The sequence below is a fragment of the Gouania willdenowi genome, chromosome 6 (assembly GCF_900634775.1).
Source record: "Gouania willdenowi chromosome 6, fGouWil2.1, whole genome shotgun sequence".
Classification (NCBI taxonomy): domain Eukaryota; kingdom Metazoa; phylum Chordata; class Actinopteri; order Blenniiformes; family Gobiesocidae; genus Gouania; species Gouania willdenowi.
Genome location: NC_041049.1, coordinates 1,987,176 through 2,004,860, shown reverse-complemented (window position 1 = coordinate 2,004,860; position 17,685 = coordinate 1,987,176). Strand labels below are relative to the sequence as shown.

The 17,685-nt window shown below is 39.3% G+C and overlaps 1 protein-coding gene across 1 annotated transcript in view; it reads left to right on the top strand.

Moving 5' to 3' along the window:
• Positions 1-1,452: 1,452 nt before the first annotated feature.
• The window catches only part of tmcc3 (transmembrane and coiled-coil domain family 3), a 31,290-nt gene continuing 15,057 nt past the window's right edge, over positions 1,453-17,685 (top strand). Inside the window, exon 1 of the mRNA XM_028451072.1 lies at positions 1,453-1,677. Within this exon, the coding sequence (XP_028306873.1) occupies positions 1,675-1,677 (3 nt within the window). The 5' untranslated portion in view covers positions 1,453-1,674. The remainder of the gene's footprint in view (positions 1,678-17,685) is intronic.

The following is a 17,685-nucleotide window of genomic DNA, read 5'->3' as shown; positions in this document are numbered from 1 at the left end:
TAATGCGAGGCTCATGCTAATTCTAAGTTAATGCTTATGCTAGGTTAATGTTAGCATTAACATTCTGTATATGTTCATGCTAAGCTAATGCAAGGTCTAATGTTAATTCTAAGTTAATACTAATGCTATGTTAATTATAGGCTAACGTTGTCATTAGCATTAACATTTTGCACATGTTAATGTTAAGCTAATGTAAGGCTAATGCTAATTCTAAGTTAATGCTAATGTTAGGTTAATGCTAGGATAATACTAATGCTAGGGCTATTTAATTTTTTTTTTTACCTTAAAACATTTCTTACTTTAGCATTAGGCTAATGCTAATGCTATTTCATTTTTATTATTAAAAAAATACTTTCACCAAAGAAAGTGTGATTTCATGAGCTGTTTATTTATTATAATAATTATTTTATTTATTAATGTATCAATAATGGATAAATAATAATAGTATTTAAATATAAACATAGACACAACCAGGAAAAAGGCACAGCAGAGGATGTACTTCCTGCATCAGCTGAGGAAGTTCAACCTGCCCCAGGAGCTGCTGATCATGTTCTACACCTCCATCATTCAGCCTGTTCTGTGCACCTCCATCACTGTCTGGTTTGGATCTACAACCAAACTAGACAGACACAGACTACAAAGGATAGTCAGGAATGTAGAAAAGATCATTGGTGTTGATCTGCCCTCCATCCAAGACTTATACCTGTCCAGGGTCAGGAAACTGGCAGGTAGCATCACTGCAGACTCCTCCCACCCTGCACACAATCTGTTTAAACTCCTCCCCTCCGGCAGACGCTACAGATCACTGTACGCCAAAACTACCCGCCATAAAAACAGTTTGTTCCCCCAGGCTGTCACTGTGATCAACACTATACAGTCAAAGAGTGTCAGACCTGTTTCTGTTACTGTGAAATAACCTGGAACTAAACATAACAACCCTGGATCAACCTGTCACTGAGAATGTTTATGTACATAATATTTTCATTTAAATGTTCACCTGCACTACGGCACCATTATCTTATTATTATTGTATTTTTATTTTATTTCATTATTATTATTATTATTACTATTATTATTATATTGTTATTTTTATTTAGTTTGCACATATTAGTCTAACTACTCTTATATTTATGTTTATACTTATTTTTTTTATTTATTTTTCTTTGTTCTAGTTGATTGTTATTATTTAATGTTACACTACCTGAGAGAGCACAGGTCACCAAAAGAAATTCCTCGTGTATTCATACACCCCTGGCCAATAAAGTTGATTCTGATTCTGATAAATAAGTAAATAAATAAATATTCTTTAAATAAAGGTTAAATTAGACTAAATATCTGGCCTCAGTCGTGACTAAACTGTGTTAATTGCTCTTTTCTCTTCATGCATTAATTAAGGCGGGTGTATTCGATACGTTTCACGGCCCCTCCCTCCGTGGGCTGCGGTGGGCGGAGTGTAGGCACACACCGCCGTTCCCTGGCACGGAGCGGTGGGTATCTCACGGGGGTTACCGGGGAAAAGGACGTTCACCGGCCGTTCGGACGGCTGGTGCTGCACCGGCTCTCCGGTGAGCGGGAGTCCCGGCGGGAGAGGCCGGAGTATGCCCGGAGCGAGCGGCGGAGCGGCGGGGGAAAGTTTCCCAACAGTCGGGACGGAGTGAAGCGGAGAGCGGCGTCATGGTGAGATAAAAACAGGCTTTTATCCTCCAAACACACCCCGACATTCACCGCCACGTCACCCAAAGGTGTCCAAACACCTGGAGACGTCAGCGCGCGCGGACAGGCTGGAACACGCTTTGTTTCCTCCCTCGAGCGCAGCAGCCAGAGCCCGTTCAGAAAACAGCGGTTTTAACGTTAACCTCCGTACGACGCGCACGCAGTGCACCGTGCGTGTGAGTTAAACGGTTCTCGGTGATCCTCCGCTCCGAGTGAAGACGTCGGTTTTAATAGTGACTTAACACTCGTGCTTCACGCTTCATTCTTTGAAAATAGCCTTTTGTAAATTAGATATTAAACTTGTGCAATATAATTAACACCTGAGTTAATCATGGAGGAATGTGTTTCTCCACACCTGCGGAAGTGTGCTGTGGTATCTGCTGCAGGTCTTTACTTCAAATCTGCTTTAAACGTTGCAACAGTGTGTAAAACATTTACAGAAAACGGTTAAACAGAGTCAGTAAAGATGAGAAGTGGAATGAGGGACATTCCTGAAACTAGAAAACGTCTCCTTATCTTTTAAAACCTTTTTTTCTCAGTCTGTGCAGTGTCTGTTTCATGTTTCTCCTGAACGCCGTCATTTCTTTGGCCTCTTTCTGGTGACTTTGATAATATGTTTGACTGTCTGTGGTTGGAAGACCTTTACAGCAATAAATGTAATGATTTTTTTTAACAAATAATCAGATAAATTGACATTAAAGGTGCAGTCTGCAACTCTCAGATCCCTCCCTCCCTCCCCGCTGCTCTTTTGCTCTGCCTCCAAACTTTCCAAAGTCCCTCCCTCAGAGGAGCTAACAAGCTAACGTTAAAATGTATTTTATTTTTTAATACATTTGTAGATTTATATACATTTTATTGTACAACAAAGTTGAAAGTACTCTTTTGAACAGTTTTCTCTATGATAAAAAATGACAGTTCCATTTGACAAGGAAGTGTTGACAAAGCAGAACTCTGTAAATGGAGCGTTCACTGGTGGAGCTGGTTTGTCCAGTTTTTTCTAACCCGACTCATAGATTTGTCGTCGTGGGTGATCAACATTGAGTGGACGTAAACATAAAGAGGCGTCTGCAGACGACTATCGCCGCTGCTAATTTAACTTTTACTTGACCTTGTGTGGAAATTAAAGGGGACATATTAAACACATATTTCACCTTTAAAACATATGTATAATGTAGTTTAAATGACATATCTGTGCTGGTGTTTGGTCAAAACATAACATGAAATAAGCAACAGAAGAGGTTTAAGACCCTGTAAAAACGAGTTCTGTGAGAGCACTCTGGGGGGTTTGTCCCTGGATTTGCATATACCTCCCCCTTCCCCGTCCCTCTCTTCTGTGGGGTGGCACACACTGAAGGTGCGTTCACACTGAACGCGACTGAAGTGATTACATTCAAAATCAATGTAAATAACGTAACTAAAAGAGCTCCTGCGCGACCTAGTCACTCAAACTTTTCAAGTGACAACTCCCCCGTCCTTCACTGTCTGTAGAGCCAAAGCAGAAGCCCCTCCCTCCCACTGCTGCGACTGTACACTTTCCCAACTTACCAGGGCTAAATAAAGTGGTTAACTTCTTGAAGAAGCCTACATTCTGGGTGAGCTCATCCTTTAGTAACTCCATAAGTTATCTTTTAAACCGTAAAAGTGGTGCCGTCACCTGGCTACACACACACACGCACACACACACACACACGACCAAAAAGCACCACTATGTTGAAGCGACTCATCACGGGTGATTGAAGTGACTACAGTCACGTTCGGTTAGGGCAGGGCAAAAAATCCATTCATTAAATTTGTAGATGAAAACGATTTTTATTTTGCAAATTCGAGTTTAAAAATTCATTATTTTTTTTTTCCCACCACAGTTTTTCGGACTTTTTCACGTTCCGTCCTTGTGGGTTACCGTAGCGCGATGTGAGCCCGACCCCTGTTTATTTACATTTGTTTACCCTTTGAGTAGGCTATATGTGTGCCACAGGCATGTTTAATTTTTTATTCACACTATGCTGAGATGCTAAGGGAAGAGTTTATTATTTTTTTAATTGTGTTATAAAATATGTAGTTATTTGATTTCTTAATCAGAAAATTTAAACAACTGTTAAGTTGATGTTGCACTTTTGCTTAAACCTGGTTAAAGCTTTAAATTGTTGAATGACAGAGTCTCATTTACTTTTTATTTTGGGATTGTTCTATGCATTTTACAGCAATAAAGTTGCACTTTTGACAATATATCTGATGTCTGCACTTATTTTAAGTGCATTAAAGAAAAAAAATAGGAAATTGGATTTTTTCTTAAAATTGAAGGTTTTTTTTAGGCAAAATATCTCCCAGCCCTACGTTTGGTGTGAAAAACAATGGTGGATTTTTGCAAAAGATTTAATCAGGTTAGGGGTGGAGTCCATGGGTGGAGTTACCAGCAGGGGGGAGGGTGTTTTTTTTCCTGATTTAGCTTGTGACCTCACAAACTTTAAACATTTGAAACGGAGCAATTTTCTCTGTGTTATCAGACTTACACAGACCACAAACAAACATCTGGATGATTTTATTTCGTATTTTGTGTGCCGGTGGACACTCATGTTACCTCATGTGATCAAAAAAATTGCAAAAGTGGATTTTTTACATGTCCCCTTTAACATCAGAACACCAACACTCTCAAAGGGTTAAATTAATGTTAGCTTGACTTTAAACAAAAGTTTGAACAGAACTGTGACAGTGCAGGAAGTAGATATCAGAGAAAGGATTGGTTTTTGAAGGAGCTGGAAGAGTAAGAACAGAGACCACCTGTTGGATCTGATACCATCTCAAACCCACAGTGTTGGTTCTTAGAAATCCATGGGCTCGTCCAACGAAACGTTGCCACCTAATAGATCTACAACCAACAAGAGACCAGCATTGGACAGACAAGTGTCTGTTGGAGAGCAAAATCTTTCCCTATTACGTCTGAACCTTCTGAGAAAGTCTGCTGGATCTGGAAGGTTCTCCAGATCCAGCAGATCAATCTTTGCTGATCTTCTGCTTCATTGGAGTCTAATTGCTGAGGGACTTCCAGTCGTTCTGAGACAGCAGGAGTGTTTTTCATTTCTCCACACGCCTTCAGGCACATGGGACACATCCTTCATCACATGACTGCTTTTTATGAGCTGCTCAGTGACCAGGCCGCGCCTCGGTCGTTAACCTAACTGATGGTCGACCTTTTAGTCACGCTGCGTTCAAGGCCATCCGGGGAACGACAGGGATGAAAAATGACCCCAAGCATCAAAATGACAAGCTATGACCAATATTAACAGCTACTGGTTATGAATAGGATAAAAATGTTTGAGTTACAACCACCACACCTTTATTTGATAAGGTTTAAAGATCCACCACTCAACGTGCAAGTCAAGAACCGTCCTTCAGATAGAACCAAGATTAATCCCCAGAAGTAAAAGCACCTCTAACAGGGTTTCCAGAGCGCCATGAGTCTGGTTTTGACAGCGTTGTGGTTCAGAAGTCTCTGAACTTTGGTGATTTTTTTTATTAATGGCCCCACGTTTGGACCAGTTCAAGTAGAACCAAACTTGGTGGACTTAATAAGGTTTGGCAATCAAATGCCTGTTTTAACTATTAGCAAAAGAAGAAGAAACCATAGACACCACAATAGAAGAATGCTCTAATCTGAAAGATTCATGACATTTTTGCACTTTTTCAGATTTGACGTGGTTCAGTTATGAATGCCTATAGGCTATCGGAGGACTTAAAGGCCCGCTTACGAAATACGTCGGAGTCATGATTGAACTACCAATTTAAAGGTACTCAACCTGCTTTGCAGGCTCCAAACCAATGTATCAGCCTGAACAGCTGGTCGTTTCGGTTCAAGAACCGGCAAGGCACCCGACCGTGTTTTGAACCTGGAATAAATGTTCGTTGTGCATCCTAAAGATATCCTCCACTGTTTTTACAAATTTGGCCTAAAATCTTTGAAATGTACTTATTAGAAGAGCTCTCAAACAGTGCGCTGACACGTTCTGGTGACTGAAGTTAGCGAGTAAATCAGGTTGAAGACAGACAAACCCTGAAGATAGAAGGACTATTAGCCAAAAGTTTACATCAGTTTTGCATGTGATATATTTCTGTCGTATTGGGGCCTGATTAAAAACACACACACAAAAAAAAAAACAGTTTTTGCGTTTCACAGCAAATTCCACATTTTCTATCCTTTTTCTGAAAAACTGAGGCCTGAGCTTGGTGAGTCCTCGAACATCTTGGTAGAATTTTTGAAACAAGGTTTGTGCAGAATCTTTAACTCCTCTTGTAAATGTAAAGAATCAAGTGCGGATCTTGACGGTCATTGAAAGCCTCTTGAATTTCACTGGAAATGCACATGAACGTGTTCTCGTACTACAGAGGACTAAAGTTTTTAGCCGTTTCAGAATTAGCCTTGAAAAAACATCCTGAACAAGCTGCTCAGGTCTGTCATTCAACACCTCTTTAAAATCTAACCATGAATGAAGATGACCCAAGCTCGAAACTTTGAACACTAAAACCATGAGAAATGGAGATACTCAGTCCTCAAAACATATTGGCACATTATTCACAATAGTTTCTAAGAGTCATAAAAGGCCTTTTGAACGTCAGTAGAAATGCAAATTAGTGACACTCGTCCCAAACTGATTAAAATAGTTAAGGTCCAAGACCTTTTCTGATTTTTCCCTAAAGATGTGAAACAACGATGATTGGATGTGTAAGGAGAGAGGTTTCTGAAACACGTTAGGTTTGGACTCAACTTGTTGTAAATATGCCACAAAGTTGTTTTGTTATGTAATTCCGTGTCTTCGAGGAACAATAGAGAACCTGACTCCGTACGTGTGTGTGTGTTTGTGTGTGTTTGTGTGTGTGTGTGTGATACAAAGGAAAGGGATGGGGTGTGTTACCCTCGATGCCTTTCCCAGACCTTCCCTCTTGTTTGGAGAAGATCACCGCTCCCGTCTGAAGACTAATTCTACTTTGTTGGCACAAGGAATTTTCCTATAAATAGCTCAATGCCCGTCGGCTGCTTGAAGTTTAGATTGGGCGGAAAAGTAAAGGGAAGAAAGAAACCGTATGTGTGTGTGTGTGTGTGTGTGTGTGTGTGTGTGTGTGTGTGTGTGTGTGTGTGTGTGTGTGTGTGTGTAGCAATCTGTGAGAATATTTCACCTCTGAAATATGATGAACAAGTCGGCATGAGAGAAACGGAGAAAAGGACAAAAACCTGTGCCAGTTGAAGTTATAAAGAAAGCACTCCATGCTTCAAATAAGAGTATCAAAGGTTTCGATACGGTTTGTTTTCCAGCAGAGCGCCATTTGTGTTTGGGGGCATGGAATTCCATCAGATGATTTACATACAGGCTTTCTTTGGCTATACAAACAGACTTGTTATTGGTTTGGGCCATTGCAGTAAAACACATGGCTACCTAAGCATCTATTCTGATTCTGAGTCGGACAAACGCTACTTCATGAGTTTTTGTTTCTCGCAGCAGAGTAAATCATAGTTAAAGTCGGATGTTTGAAATTCTTGTTGCAGACACGTTGTTTCCTTCTCCTCACGTCTTTAACCACAGAAATAATCAGTTTTAGACAATAATCCATTGTTTTTTTCTACCCCTGAGTCGTATTGACTCAGACACGTTAGCTCATCAAGATAAAGGCGATACAAGCGGCTGCTAAAAGTGAAACTGTTTAAATGCTCACGCTGCACTTTGATTAACCTATACGGAACGGAAAGATATTAACTTTGGATAAATCACAATAAAAACGGGTCAGACAGTGATTCACAACCATTCCTGGGGGGTTTTGGTTAATTGTTTGACCCTTTTCTCCCTTGTGTTCTTAAGAAAGTTATACCATTCAAACAGCCAAAACGTTGTGTGTGTGACACCATTGGAAAGCTTTCAGAATCTGTAAAGAACTCCGAATGCCCCATAGACGACTGGTTCCTGGTTTCTCTTCTTTGTGAGGAACGGAGCAAATGAAAGCAGGATAGATTTCAGGACGTCTACTCTTTCTTTCAGTTGGATGTTTGGTCTGTGCAACCAATCACGTGCATGCATTTTTTATGGTGTTGAGCAGGGCCATTTTGGAGATTTCAGCCAATCAGCGTTGGCTATCATGTTATCACGTCACAATAAAAACTTACCTTGTCTGCATATGCTGTCAAAAGTCAACACTACAAGAAGTGTAATCTTTTTTAGACAACAATGCATGTTTTGTCATTGCAATTAAATAAATGAATTTTTTTTATTGCATAATTGTGACCATCACCAGCCCTCCCTAAGGAAGGGTAAGAAACATTTTATTATAGGGAGAATATAAAAAGGGAGAGCAGTGTTACACCTGGGTAAGGGGGAAGGGAGCAGGGAGGAGCGATTCAAGGTGGAAAAATGGAAGGGTGTGGAAGAGTTGACTACTATGAAGTGAGATGTGAAGTTGTAGGTGTGAGGCTTAGCTATAATGGTGGTGGCTGTGGACAGAGGGAAGGAGTGAGTGGTAATACCTAAAACAGGTATTTAAGATCAACATGTCTAAAGTTAAACCCAGTACGAGTTTTATCCCACAGTCTAAGACATGCCAGTGCATCGTAGACCAATGTATGTGCAAGAACCACTACTGCAAACCCAACACCGCCCCGGACCCGAAGATGCAGCAAGGCTAGCAGAAAGAGCGGTGGCCGGGGAGCCCCAGGCTACCCCCCCCTCGACCGAGCAGCCCTCCAGACGCCCCTAAGACCCCAAGCCGAGAGGCAATAAAAACTTATTTGGATGTTGGAAATAAAGGACATCCACGTTGTTGATGTTGTAGAGAAAACTTTGGTTCTGCTTTTATTCAAGGTTTTTTTTGTCTTTTTCGCGGGAAGTTTGATTAGATGAAACTTGTTTTTGGTGAGTTAACGATGGATTCTCTACGACTGATTGAGTCGGAGCTTGTTTTTCCTTCAGCGCTTTACAAGATGCTGCGAGGCAGGAGAGGTTTAATGACACACACACACACAAATCACAGCGATGAGTCTCGGTTTTTGTGTGACAGAATAAAAAGGGGGGGAGGTGAGTAAATCTCGGCGCGGTCACGGTGAGGTACGACCCCCGGGTGCACTCCATTGCGTCTGTTGTCACGGCAACCGCAGGCTCCCACTTCCCTCCCCCTGTTGGAAATGGTCCTTAAAGCAGTTCAAAGAGGAATAAAAGGGGGAATAAGACGAACTAATGAGAAGTTTACGGAGACGGAGGCGGCGCTATCGGCCTCGACCGGGACGAGTCGAGTAGAGAGATAAGATAAGCTGACAGTGAGCGCGCGCGCAGGCAGGCAGTGTGAGTAACAGGGATTAACATACAAGTGCTGCACTCATTAAACAGATCCAGGGGAAGAAACACTCACACACACACACACACACACACACACACACACACACACACACACACACAAGATCAGCCTGACACAGCATTAACGCACAAACTGCACACCTCACACAGAGACACACACATTATGGACAAACACACTTCATAAACCCACACAAACACAGCTGTCTTAAACTGATGCACAGATTTACACGCACACTTGGATTTTGTCACATAAGCGTTGGACACACGCAACACATGGACATACAGACACACAAACGCACACTCGTGTTTTATTTACATTTATTTATTTACACACACACAATTGATGAAATGTAATGCAATGATACACACATACACAAACTGCACACCTCACAGAGAAACACACATATGGACAAACACTGCATACACCCACACAAACACAACTGTGTTACAAACACACACAATAAATCCACAAATGCACACGCAATATACGGACATACAGACACACAAACACACACTTGTTTTATTAAACACACACACTGACACATACAGATGGAGATGCACACACAAACACACACACTGTGTAATTCCACAAACACAACTGTCTTACATTGATGCACAGATGTACACACACAGACATATGGATTTTTGTCGCACAAATGCAGGAAACGTTTTTAGAAACACATGCAACACATGGACATACAGACACACAATCTCATGTGTTCTAAAACACACACAAAGATAAAGCTAACAGTCTGAGGCAGCACATTATTACGCTAGGGTCAGAGCATTTACAGGTACACACAAACACACACACATGCAGGATGTGTGTGTGATGTTTGATCAGTCTTTATTTGCAGAGCTTACTGTGCTAACACAGCTCAGCATTTCACACACACACACACACACACACACACTGCTGCCTTATACAAATTTTGTGAGTTATAGCTAATAATGGTTGTTAAATCTGCTGCAGACATTTGTGTTGATGTGTCATGAATTATGGTTAAATTGGCAAAAAATAATCATGAAATGTGGTGAAAATAGGTTAAAAGTGACAATAATGGGTCAATATATGTGACATTAGGTGTAAAAGTGGCGGAAAGGGTTTATAAGTGCTGAACATGTCTGGAAAGTAGGAAAAAAAATGTGCAGAAAAGGCATTAAAATGTGATGTAGAAGTGTCAGAAACGGGAGTAATGTTGTAAAAATACATTAAAAGGAGCAAAAGATGAAAATGGGTTAAAATATGGTGAGTTTGGTGCAGTTGTAGAAAAAGGGTAAAAATAAGCAGAAATGGGCTCAAGTTGTTGAAAAAATATTCTTTGTGTCTTGCAACACACAAAATGAGTAAAATATACAAAATTAAAGCTGCAAGCGGCTTTGAACAGGCCCTCGCAACCACACACATGTCGGGACATGGTGCACGTTGAGGTGTGTTGCATGTCGGGGTGTGGCAGAAATGTTAAAGTGTTGAGACGTAGCTGACCAATTTCAAGGATCATATAACAAACTTTCCTGCAATGTCCTGTGTAAATATGTCTGATTTCCTTTTACCAATAGGTGGCGCTATGAATATCGTTGACAGTTGGGTTAAAACATTACTCATTTTTTTGGCAAACTCTTAACTACCATAAGCTTCGTGCTCGTTCGCGTGCCACGCAATCCCCTAACATTGAGAAAAATTCCTGGTGAGAACCATGTTGTAGTAGAAAGACATGGCTGTATTTACCCAGATCATGGAAATCCTCAGTGTACTGAGGTAATAGTTCTTCAGTACACTGTGAGAATGATGTCAGAATTCTTCAGTGATGATGACAGAATTCTATAGGCGGCCGAAATGAGTTTCCTTCGCAGGGTGGCTGGGCGCACCCTTCGAGATAGGGTGAGGAGCTCAATCACTCGGGCGGAGCTCGGAGTAGAGTCGATGCTCCTTCACGTCGAAAGGAGCCAGCTGAGGTGCCTCGGGCATCTGTTTCGGATGCCTCCTGGTCGCCTCCCTCTGGAGGTGTTTCAGGCATGTCCTATTGGGAAGAGGCCTCGTGGGAGGCCCAGGACACGCTGGAGGGACTATGTCTCTGAGCTGGCCTGGTGTCACCTCGGTGTCCCCCAGAACGGCTGGAGGAGGTGTGCGTGGCTCGGGAGGTCTGGGCATCTCTGCTGAGACTGCTGCCTCCACGACCTGGCCCCGGATAAAGCGGAAGAAAATGAATGAATGAATGGATGTATGGCATAAGCTACAGCACAAAAGTGCAATTAACAATCTACAGTCATTCTTATCAAAGTGTCATGAATACAAATCAAACAAAAAGATAAAATATTTTATTTATCGTCTTTCATATTTTGCATACTTGATATACTCTATTAAATATGATTAGAAGTAAAATCGACAACTTTATTCTGTTAAATATTGCTTTGTTGTATGTAATTTATATTTATATATTTATTTTTAGAATATGTAATATATTATTATTATTAATATATATAATTCCTTTTTTGTTCTATATTAAATGTTAAGAGTTGGGCTGGGCAATTTTATCTAAAAAAACTCAGATTTTTTTAAAGAAAAATTAGATTTTTTTTTTCAATGCACTTAAAAATGACTGCAGACATCAGATATAATGTCAAAAGTGAAACTTTATTGCAGTGATTGTCCTCAAGAGTTAAAATACATAAAACAATCCCAAAATAAAAAGTAAATGTCATTCAACTATTTCAAGCTTTAACCCACGTTTAAGCAAAAGAGCAACAGCAACTTTACAGTAGTTAAAATTTCCTGATTAAGAAATCAGATAACTACATGTTTTATAACATATAACATTACAATTAAAAAAATAATAAACTCTTCCCTTAGCATCTCCGCATAGTGTGAATAAAACATTAAACATGCCTGTGGCACACATATAGCTTACTCACATGTAAACAAAGAGGGGGCGGGCTCACATCGCTACGGTAACTCACAAGGACGGAACGTGAAAAAGTCCAAAAAAACTGGTCAAAAAACCGAGGGGGGGCTCAGGGCAGGATAATGATATATATTTGCAGACAATAATTCATTTGTTTTCAAAAATGTTTTTTTTAGGAGAATTAGGTGAAATTTGATCATTTCCCACTGAACACCTGACAATCTCTCACGGCACAAAAATGCCGCGTCACAGTGGTTGAAAAACCATGGTTTAATCGTACATTGTAAATCTGCAGGACCAGTTGATTTTGAACGAACCAAACAACAAATAGACAAATAAGAAACATACTAATTTAAAATGACATAACTGAAACAATATATGGGCCTTATATGTTTGACTGAGTGGAACTTCAGCGCACTATGCTGCAGGAGGGGATCCCCACTGTCCGCTCATTAACATGTTAACAGTTTAAACCTCTCAGTGCACGATAAGTTGTCCACCACATACAGGGGGTCCACTCTTATCAGGTCCCCTTGTCCTAGGTTTGACTGTATATTTCAGACGACTATGAGCACGCTGTACACTAGGCAAAAAAAAAATAATAAATGTGCTTCCAATTACGTAGATGTTAGAAATATGGATGGTAGGTAGGTAGGAAATTTTTTTATTTTGCACCTTTTTTTTTCATTGATAATTGTGCAAATTTGGCCTTTAAAAGTACTGAATACATGTATATATAGTCAAAATATGGTATTAATCTGCAAAAACAATATTACACTCCAATACCATTATGGATGACAAGTAGATCTATGCACAACACTAAAGACGTATTATAAAGATTATAACAGACTTGAAAATAAGATACAGGGAAAAATTTATCTGGTATCGCAGCAATTTCATGTGACTGCTACACAAAAATTCACATGTTTAGCAATATTTTCATATAAAAAATAACAGATGCGCATTCTTGAAAATTGCTGCAATTATTGCTACTCAAATTGTTTTCCTTAAATTTTTCCCAGAGATATCAACCAATGTTTTGTTGCTAGCAATTTTAGCATTTTAAAGAAATATTCAGTGAAGAAATCAACACATTTCTGTCAGACGAGGCATTTATTGATTGAACGCCAACGCTTGCAATGTCATATCATGACATGTGGGCCATAGCAACGCTAGATCTGTCATGACATTATGTAAACACTGCGAATGTTCAGCTTCTTTCCATCACAAATTGTGTTCATAGCCGTAGCAGGAGATATCATATCACTAAAATATAATGCTGTCATGGTGTTTCTCAAACCAAAAATGTGAATTTTACCCTTTTCAAGCATTGATGCCATTGCATTGATTGTGGCCATGCTGGAAACACCAACAGGAAGTTGATGCGTCAAACTTCCTGCATTACCACGTGGTGGCGCTGCAAGGCTGTGGTGAAGTCACTTGAGCGCTACTGCATGTAGTTTGCTGTTGTACTTGATTTGACTTTTTAGAGACTGCACTTGTTTTGACCACGAAAAAATAATTAGGGTCTACGTTTTTAAACGGGGTCGGTCGCGTATTTTTTTTGGCCCTATTCTTTTGTCTGTTTTCATCAACTGTCAAAATACGGCTGGATGGCTCGCTGCCAGTGCAGCCAAGTTTCATGTTTGGGCCGTAGTCCAGTAGATTAATGGAATTTACCCCGGGACAATTAAAAAAGAATGGTGGGCCGTAGTTTGGACACCCCTGAGTTAGTGCACACCTGTGGTCTGTACGTGTAGCACTGCTGCCTCGTGTCTTTGCCCTTTCAAAATAATCTTCCTGCTTCTTTCTCCATTAGAGGGATTGTGGGTAATCTTTCCAGCGATTAAAATCTGAGATTATAAGAGGAGAGCAGAGCGATTACAACTCTGTTATCGTCTGATTGTCCTGCACTTTCTCAGTATGTGTGTTTGTGATGATAAAGAGCGGTCGTTCATTGATTTGTGAGAAGTCAATATTTATTGATTCTCTGCCTCAGAGTCGATGTTTATGGATTTAATTAATCCTGTGCTGAGAGGGCCGTAGGATGATTTCAGTGTATATGTCCTACACACACACACACACACACACACACACACACTCGCATACACACACACACACACACACACACACACACACACACACACACACACACACACACACTCACGTATATGGTTGTCACTATGTATGTTTTTCTGTTTGTCATTTTGTGTTTCACAGTTTTTGTTGGTGTTTTGTGTGTTTCTGTTTTTGTTTTGTTTTTATTTGTTTATTTTGGTGTTTAGTGTGTTTCTGTGGGATTCTGTGTTTTATTTTTTTTTGGTCGTTTTTAATTTCCCTGTGCTGAGGCCACAAATTTTTCACAAATTCTTTTACATTCTACTTGTATATGTCTATCTGTGCTATACACACACTGTATATATAGTGTATTTTTCTGTAATTTTATTGTTTTAGGTTTTGGTTGTCACTGTATGTTTTTATGTTTATTTTATGTATTTTTTTGTAATTCTGAGTTTTTTGTTGTTTTGTACATTTCTGTTGTCTTTGTTTTGTTTTTAATCGTTTGTGTTGGCGTTTATTGTGTTTCTTTGGGATTGTGTGTTTTTGTTGTCGTTTTTATTGTCGTAATTTTCATACATTTTTGTTGCGTTTTCTTGTTTTCATCCTGTGTCGATGTTTATGGATTTAATATTTTTTTTTGTTGTAATTTTATGTATTTAAGTTGATGTGTTTAATTTGTTTTGGTTGTCACTATGTATGTTTTTCTGTTTATTTTGTGTTTTTTTTCTTTTCTGTAATTCCGAGTTTTTTGTTGTCTTTGTTATGGTTTTAATTGTTTTGTTGCCGTTTTTTTTTTTGGTTTTTTGTTGTCTTGTGTGTTTTCTTGTCATTCTGTGTTGCTTTTACAGTCATGGCCAAAAATATTGGCACCCCTGCACTTCTGTCAGATAATGCACCACTTCTCCCAGAAAATTGTTGAAATTACAAATGCATTAGTATTCATGCATTAGGCTTTTTTTCTCTGCTTTTTTGTGTTGTTCCAATGCAAACAAAAAAAATAAATGTGAGTACCAATGCATTTGTAATTTCAACAATTTTCTGGGAGAAGTGGTGCATTATCTGACAGAAGTGAAGGGGTGCCAATATTTTTGGCCATGACTGTATATGTATATATATGTAATAGGATTTTTCTGTAATTTTTGTATTTAAGTTGTCGTTTATTTTATGCAATTTGGTTGTAGCTAAGTTTTTGTGTAATTCTGTGGTTTTTTTGTTGTTTTGTGTTTTTTTTGCTGTAATTTTTGTCGTGTGTCTTGTTTTGTGTTTTTTGTGTGTATTTATTTTGGCGCTTCGTGTATAGTTGATGCACCAAAGAAAGAACTCGAGGTAACTTGTGAATTTTGCTGTTACTTTTTAAAAGTTCTTTAAAAACTTTTTCCTCTTATTCTTTTATTCTTCTTTGTCTTTCTTTCATCCCTTTATTTTTTTTTTTTGCACTGCAGTGTTTCCAGGAAAACCAATTGAATTTCCTCTTTAGTCTAAAGTATTTGCACAGTTAAATATAATCTTTAAATAACCCAACATGACCATCCTTAGTGTCTTAACGTGTTGAATAACGGACGGCTCATGAACGACTCTCAAACATCCAAAGAAGGTAAAGCTGCACGTCTTTGAACTCTTATTTAACATTCCTCCCAAAGCCCAGAACAGATGCTCCGACTCGACCCTGAACGCATCACAGAGTGAAGGTTAAAGCGGTTCCTAAACGTCTCTCACTAAAGTCTATACGTGAAGGAGATGGACGGTCAGAGCGGTCCCTGAAGGCATCTTCAAGAGACAGATGTTTAGATTTGACATTGAACTGCCTGCTGTTTCACTCTTTAACAAACACTGATAAAACCAACTGGCCTTAAACGCCTCTTTAAAACATTAAAGCAGTGTTTAAACACTTTTAAAAACAGATTTTAAAGATAATAAAGCATATAGTCAATGTTGATAAAATTCACCTGTGGGTAAATGGTTTAATTTATGTGTATATATATGTATATATATATTAGTTTTATTACTACCAAAGTATTCCTAAAGCTCTTAATAACTTTTTTGGGTGTTCCATTACCATTTTAGAAATTTTGGTTATGGATCAGTCATAAAAAAAAATCTAAAATATTACACGTTGTAAACATTACTATTAGTCAAACAAAACCTTTGCTTGTGTATTAGTTTTTTAATCATGTTTTGACCCTGAAAATTACTACCGAGCGCTCACTGATGTTTAACTAAATGAAACGACTAAACGTAACGTGTTCTAAAGTGGTTTTATTTTATTACAGGTGCTGGTCATATAATTAAAATATCATTCCATTCCATTCAAAAAGTGAAACTTGTATATTTATATTAATTAATTACACACAGACTGATATATTTCAAATGTTTATTTATTTTAATGTCGATGATTATAACTGACAACTAATGAAAATCCCAAATTCAGTATCTCAGAAAATTAGAATATTACTTGAGACCGATACAAAAACTGAGTAAGAACATAAAAAGTATGATCATGTACTCAATACTTAGTTGTGGCTCCTTTGTCTGAATTACTGCAGCAATGGGCGTGACATGGCGTGGATCATTCTGTGCTTCTGCTCAGGTGTTATGAGAGCCCAGGTTGTTCTGATAGTGACCTTCAGCTCTTCTGCATTGTTGGGTCTGGTGTCTCACATCTTCCTCTTCACAATACCTCATAGATGTTCTATGGGGTTAAGGTCAGGTGAGTTTGCTGACCAATCAAGAACAGGGATACCATGGTCCTTAAACCAGGTACTGGTAGCTTTAGCACTGTGTGCAGGTGCCAAGTCCTGTTGGAAAATGAAATGTGCATCTCCATAAAGTTGGTCATCAGCAGGAAGCATGAAGTGCTCTAAAACTTCCTGGTAGATGGCTGTGTTGACCTTGGACCTAAGGAACCACAGAAAGCCAACACCAGCACATGACATGGCACCACAAACCATCACTGACTGGAAACTTTACACTCCACCTCAAGAAACGTGGATTCTGTTCCTCTCCTCTCTTCCACCAGACTCTGGGACCTTGATCTCCAAAGAACATGTTCAATGTACTTTGATCAGAGAACATCACTTTGGACCACTCAGCAGCAGTCCAGTCCTTTTTGTCTTTAGCCCAGACTAGACGCTTCTGACGCTGTCTCTAGTTCAGTGTCTTGACACAAGGAATGCTACAGCTGAAACATGTCTTACATACGTCTGTACGTGGTGGTTCTTGAAGCTCTGACTCCAGCTACAGTCACTCTTTGTGAATCTCCTCCACATTTTTGAATGGGTTTAGTTTCACAATCCTCTCCAGGGGGCGTGGTTATCACTATTGCTTGTACACTTTTTTCTACCACATCTTTTCCTTCCCTTCACCTGTCTATTAATGTATTTGGACACAGCTCTGTGAACATCCAGCCTCTTTAGCCATGACCTGTTGTGTCTGGTCCTCCTTGTGCAAGGTGTCAATGGTCGTCTTTTGGAAAACTGTCAGGTCAGCAGTTTTCTCTATGATTGTGTAGACCTACAGAACTAGACTGGAGAACATTTAAAGGCCTTTGCAGGTGTTTTGAGTTAATGAGCTGATTAGAGTAGAGCACCATGTGTTTTCAATATTGAACCTCTCCACAATATTCTAATTTACTGAGATACTCAATTTAGGGTTTTCATTAGTTGTCAGTTATAATCATCAAC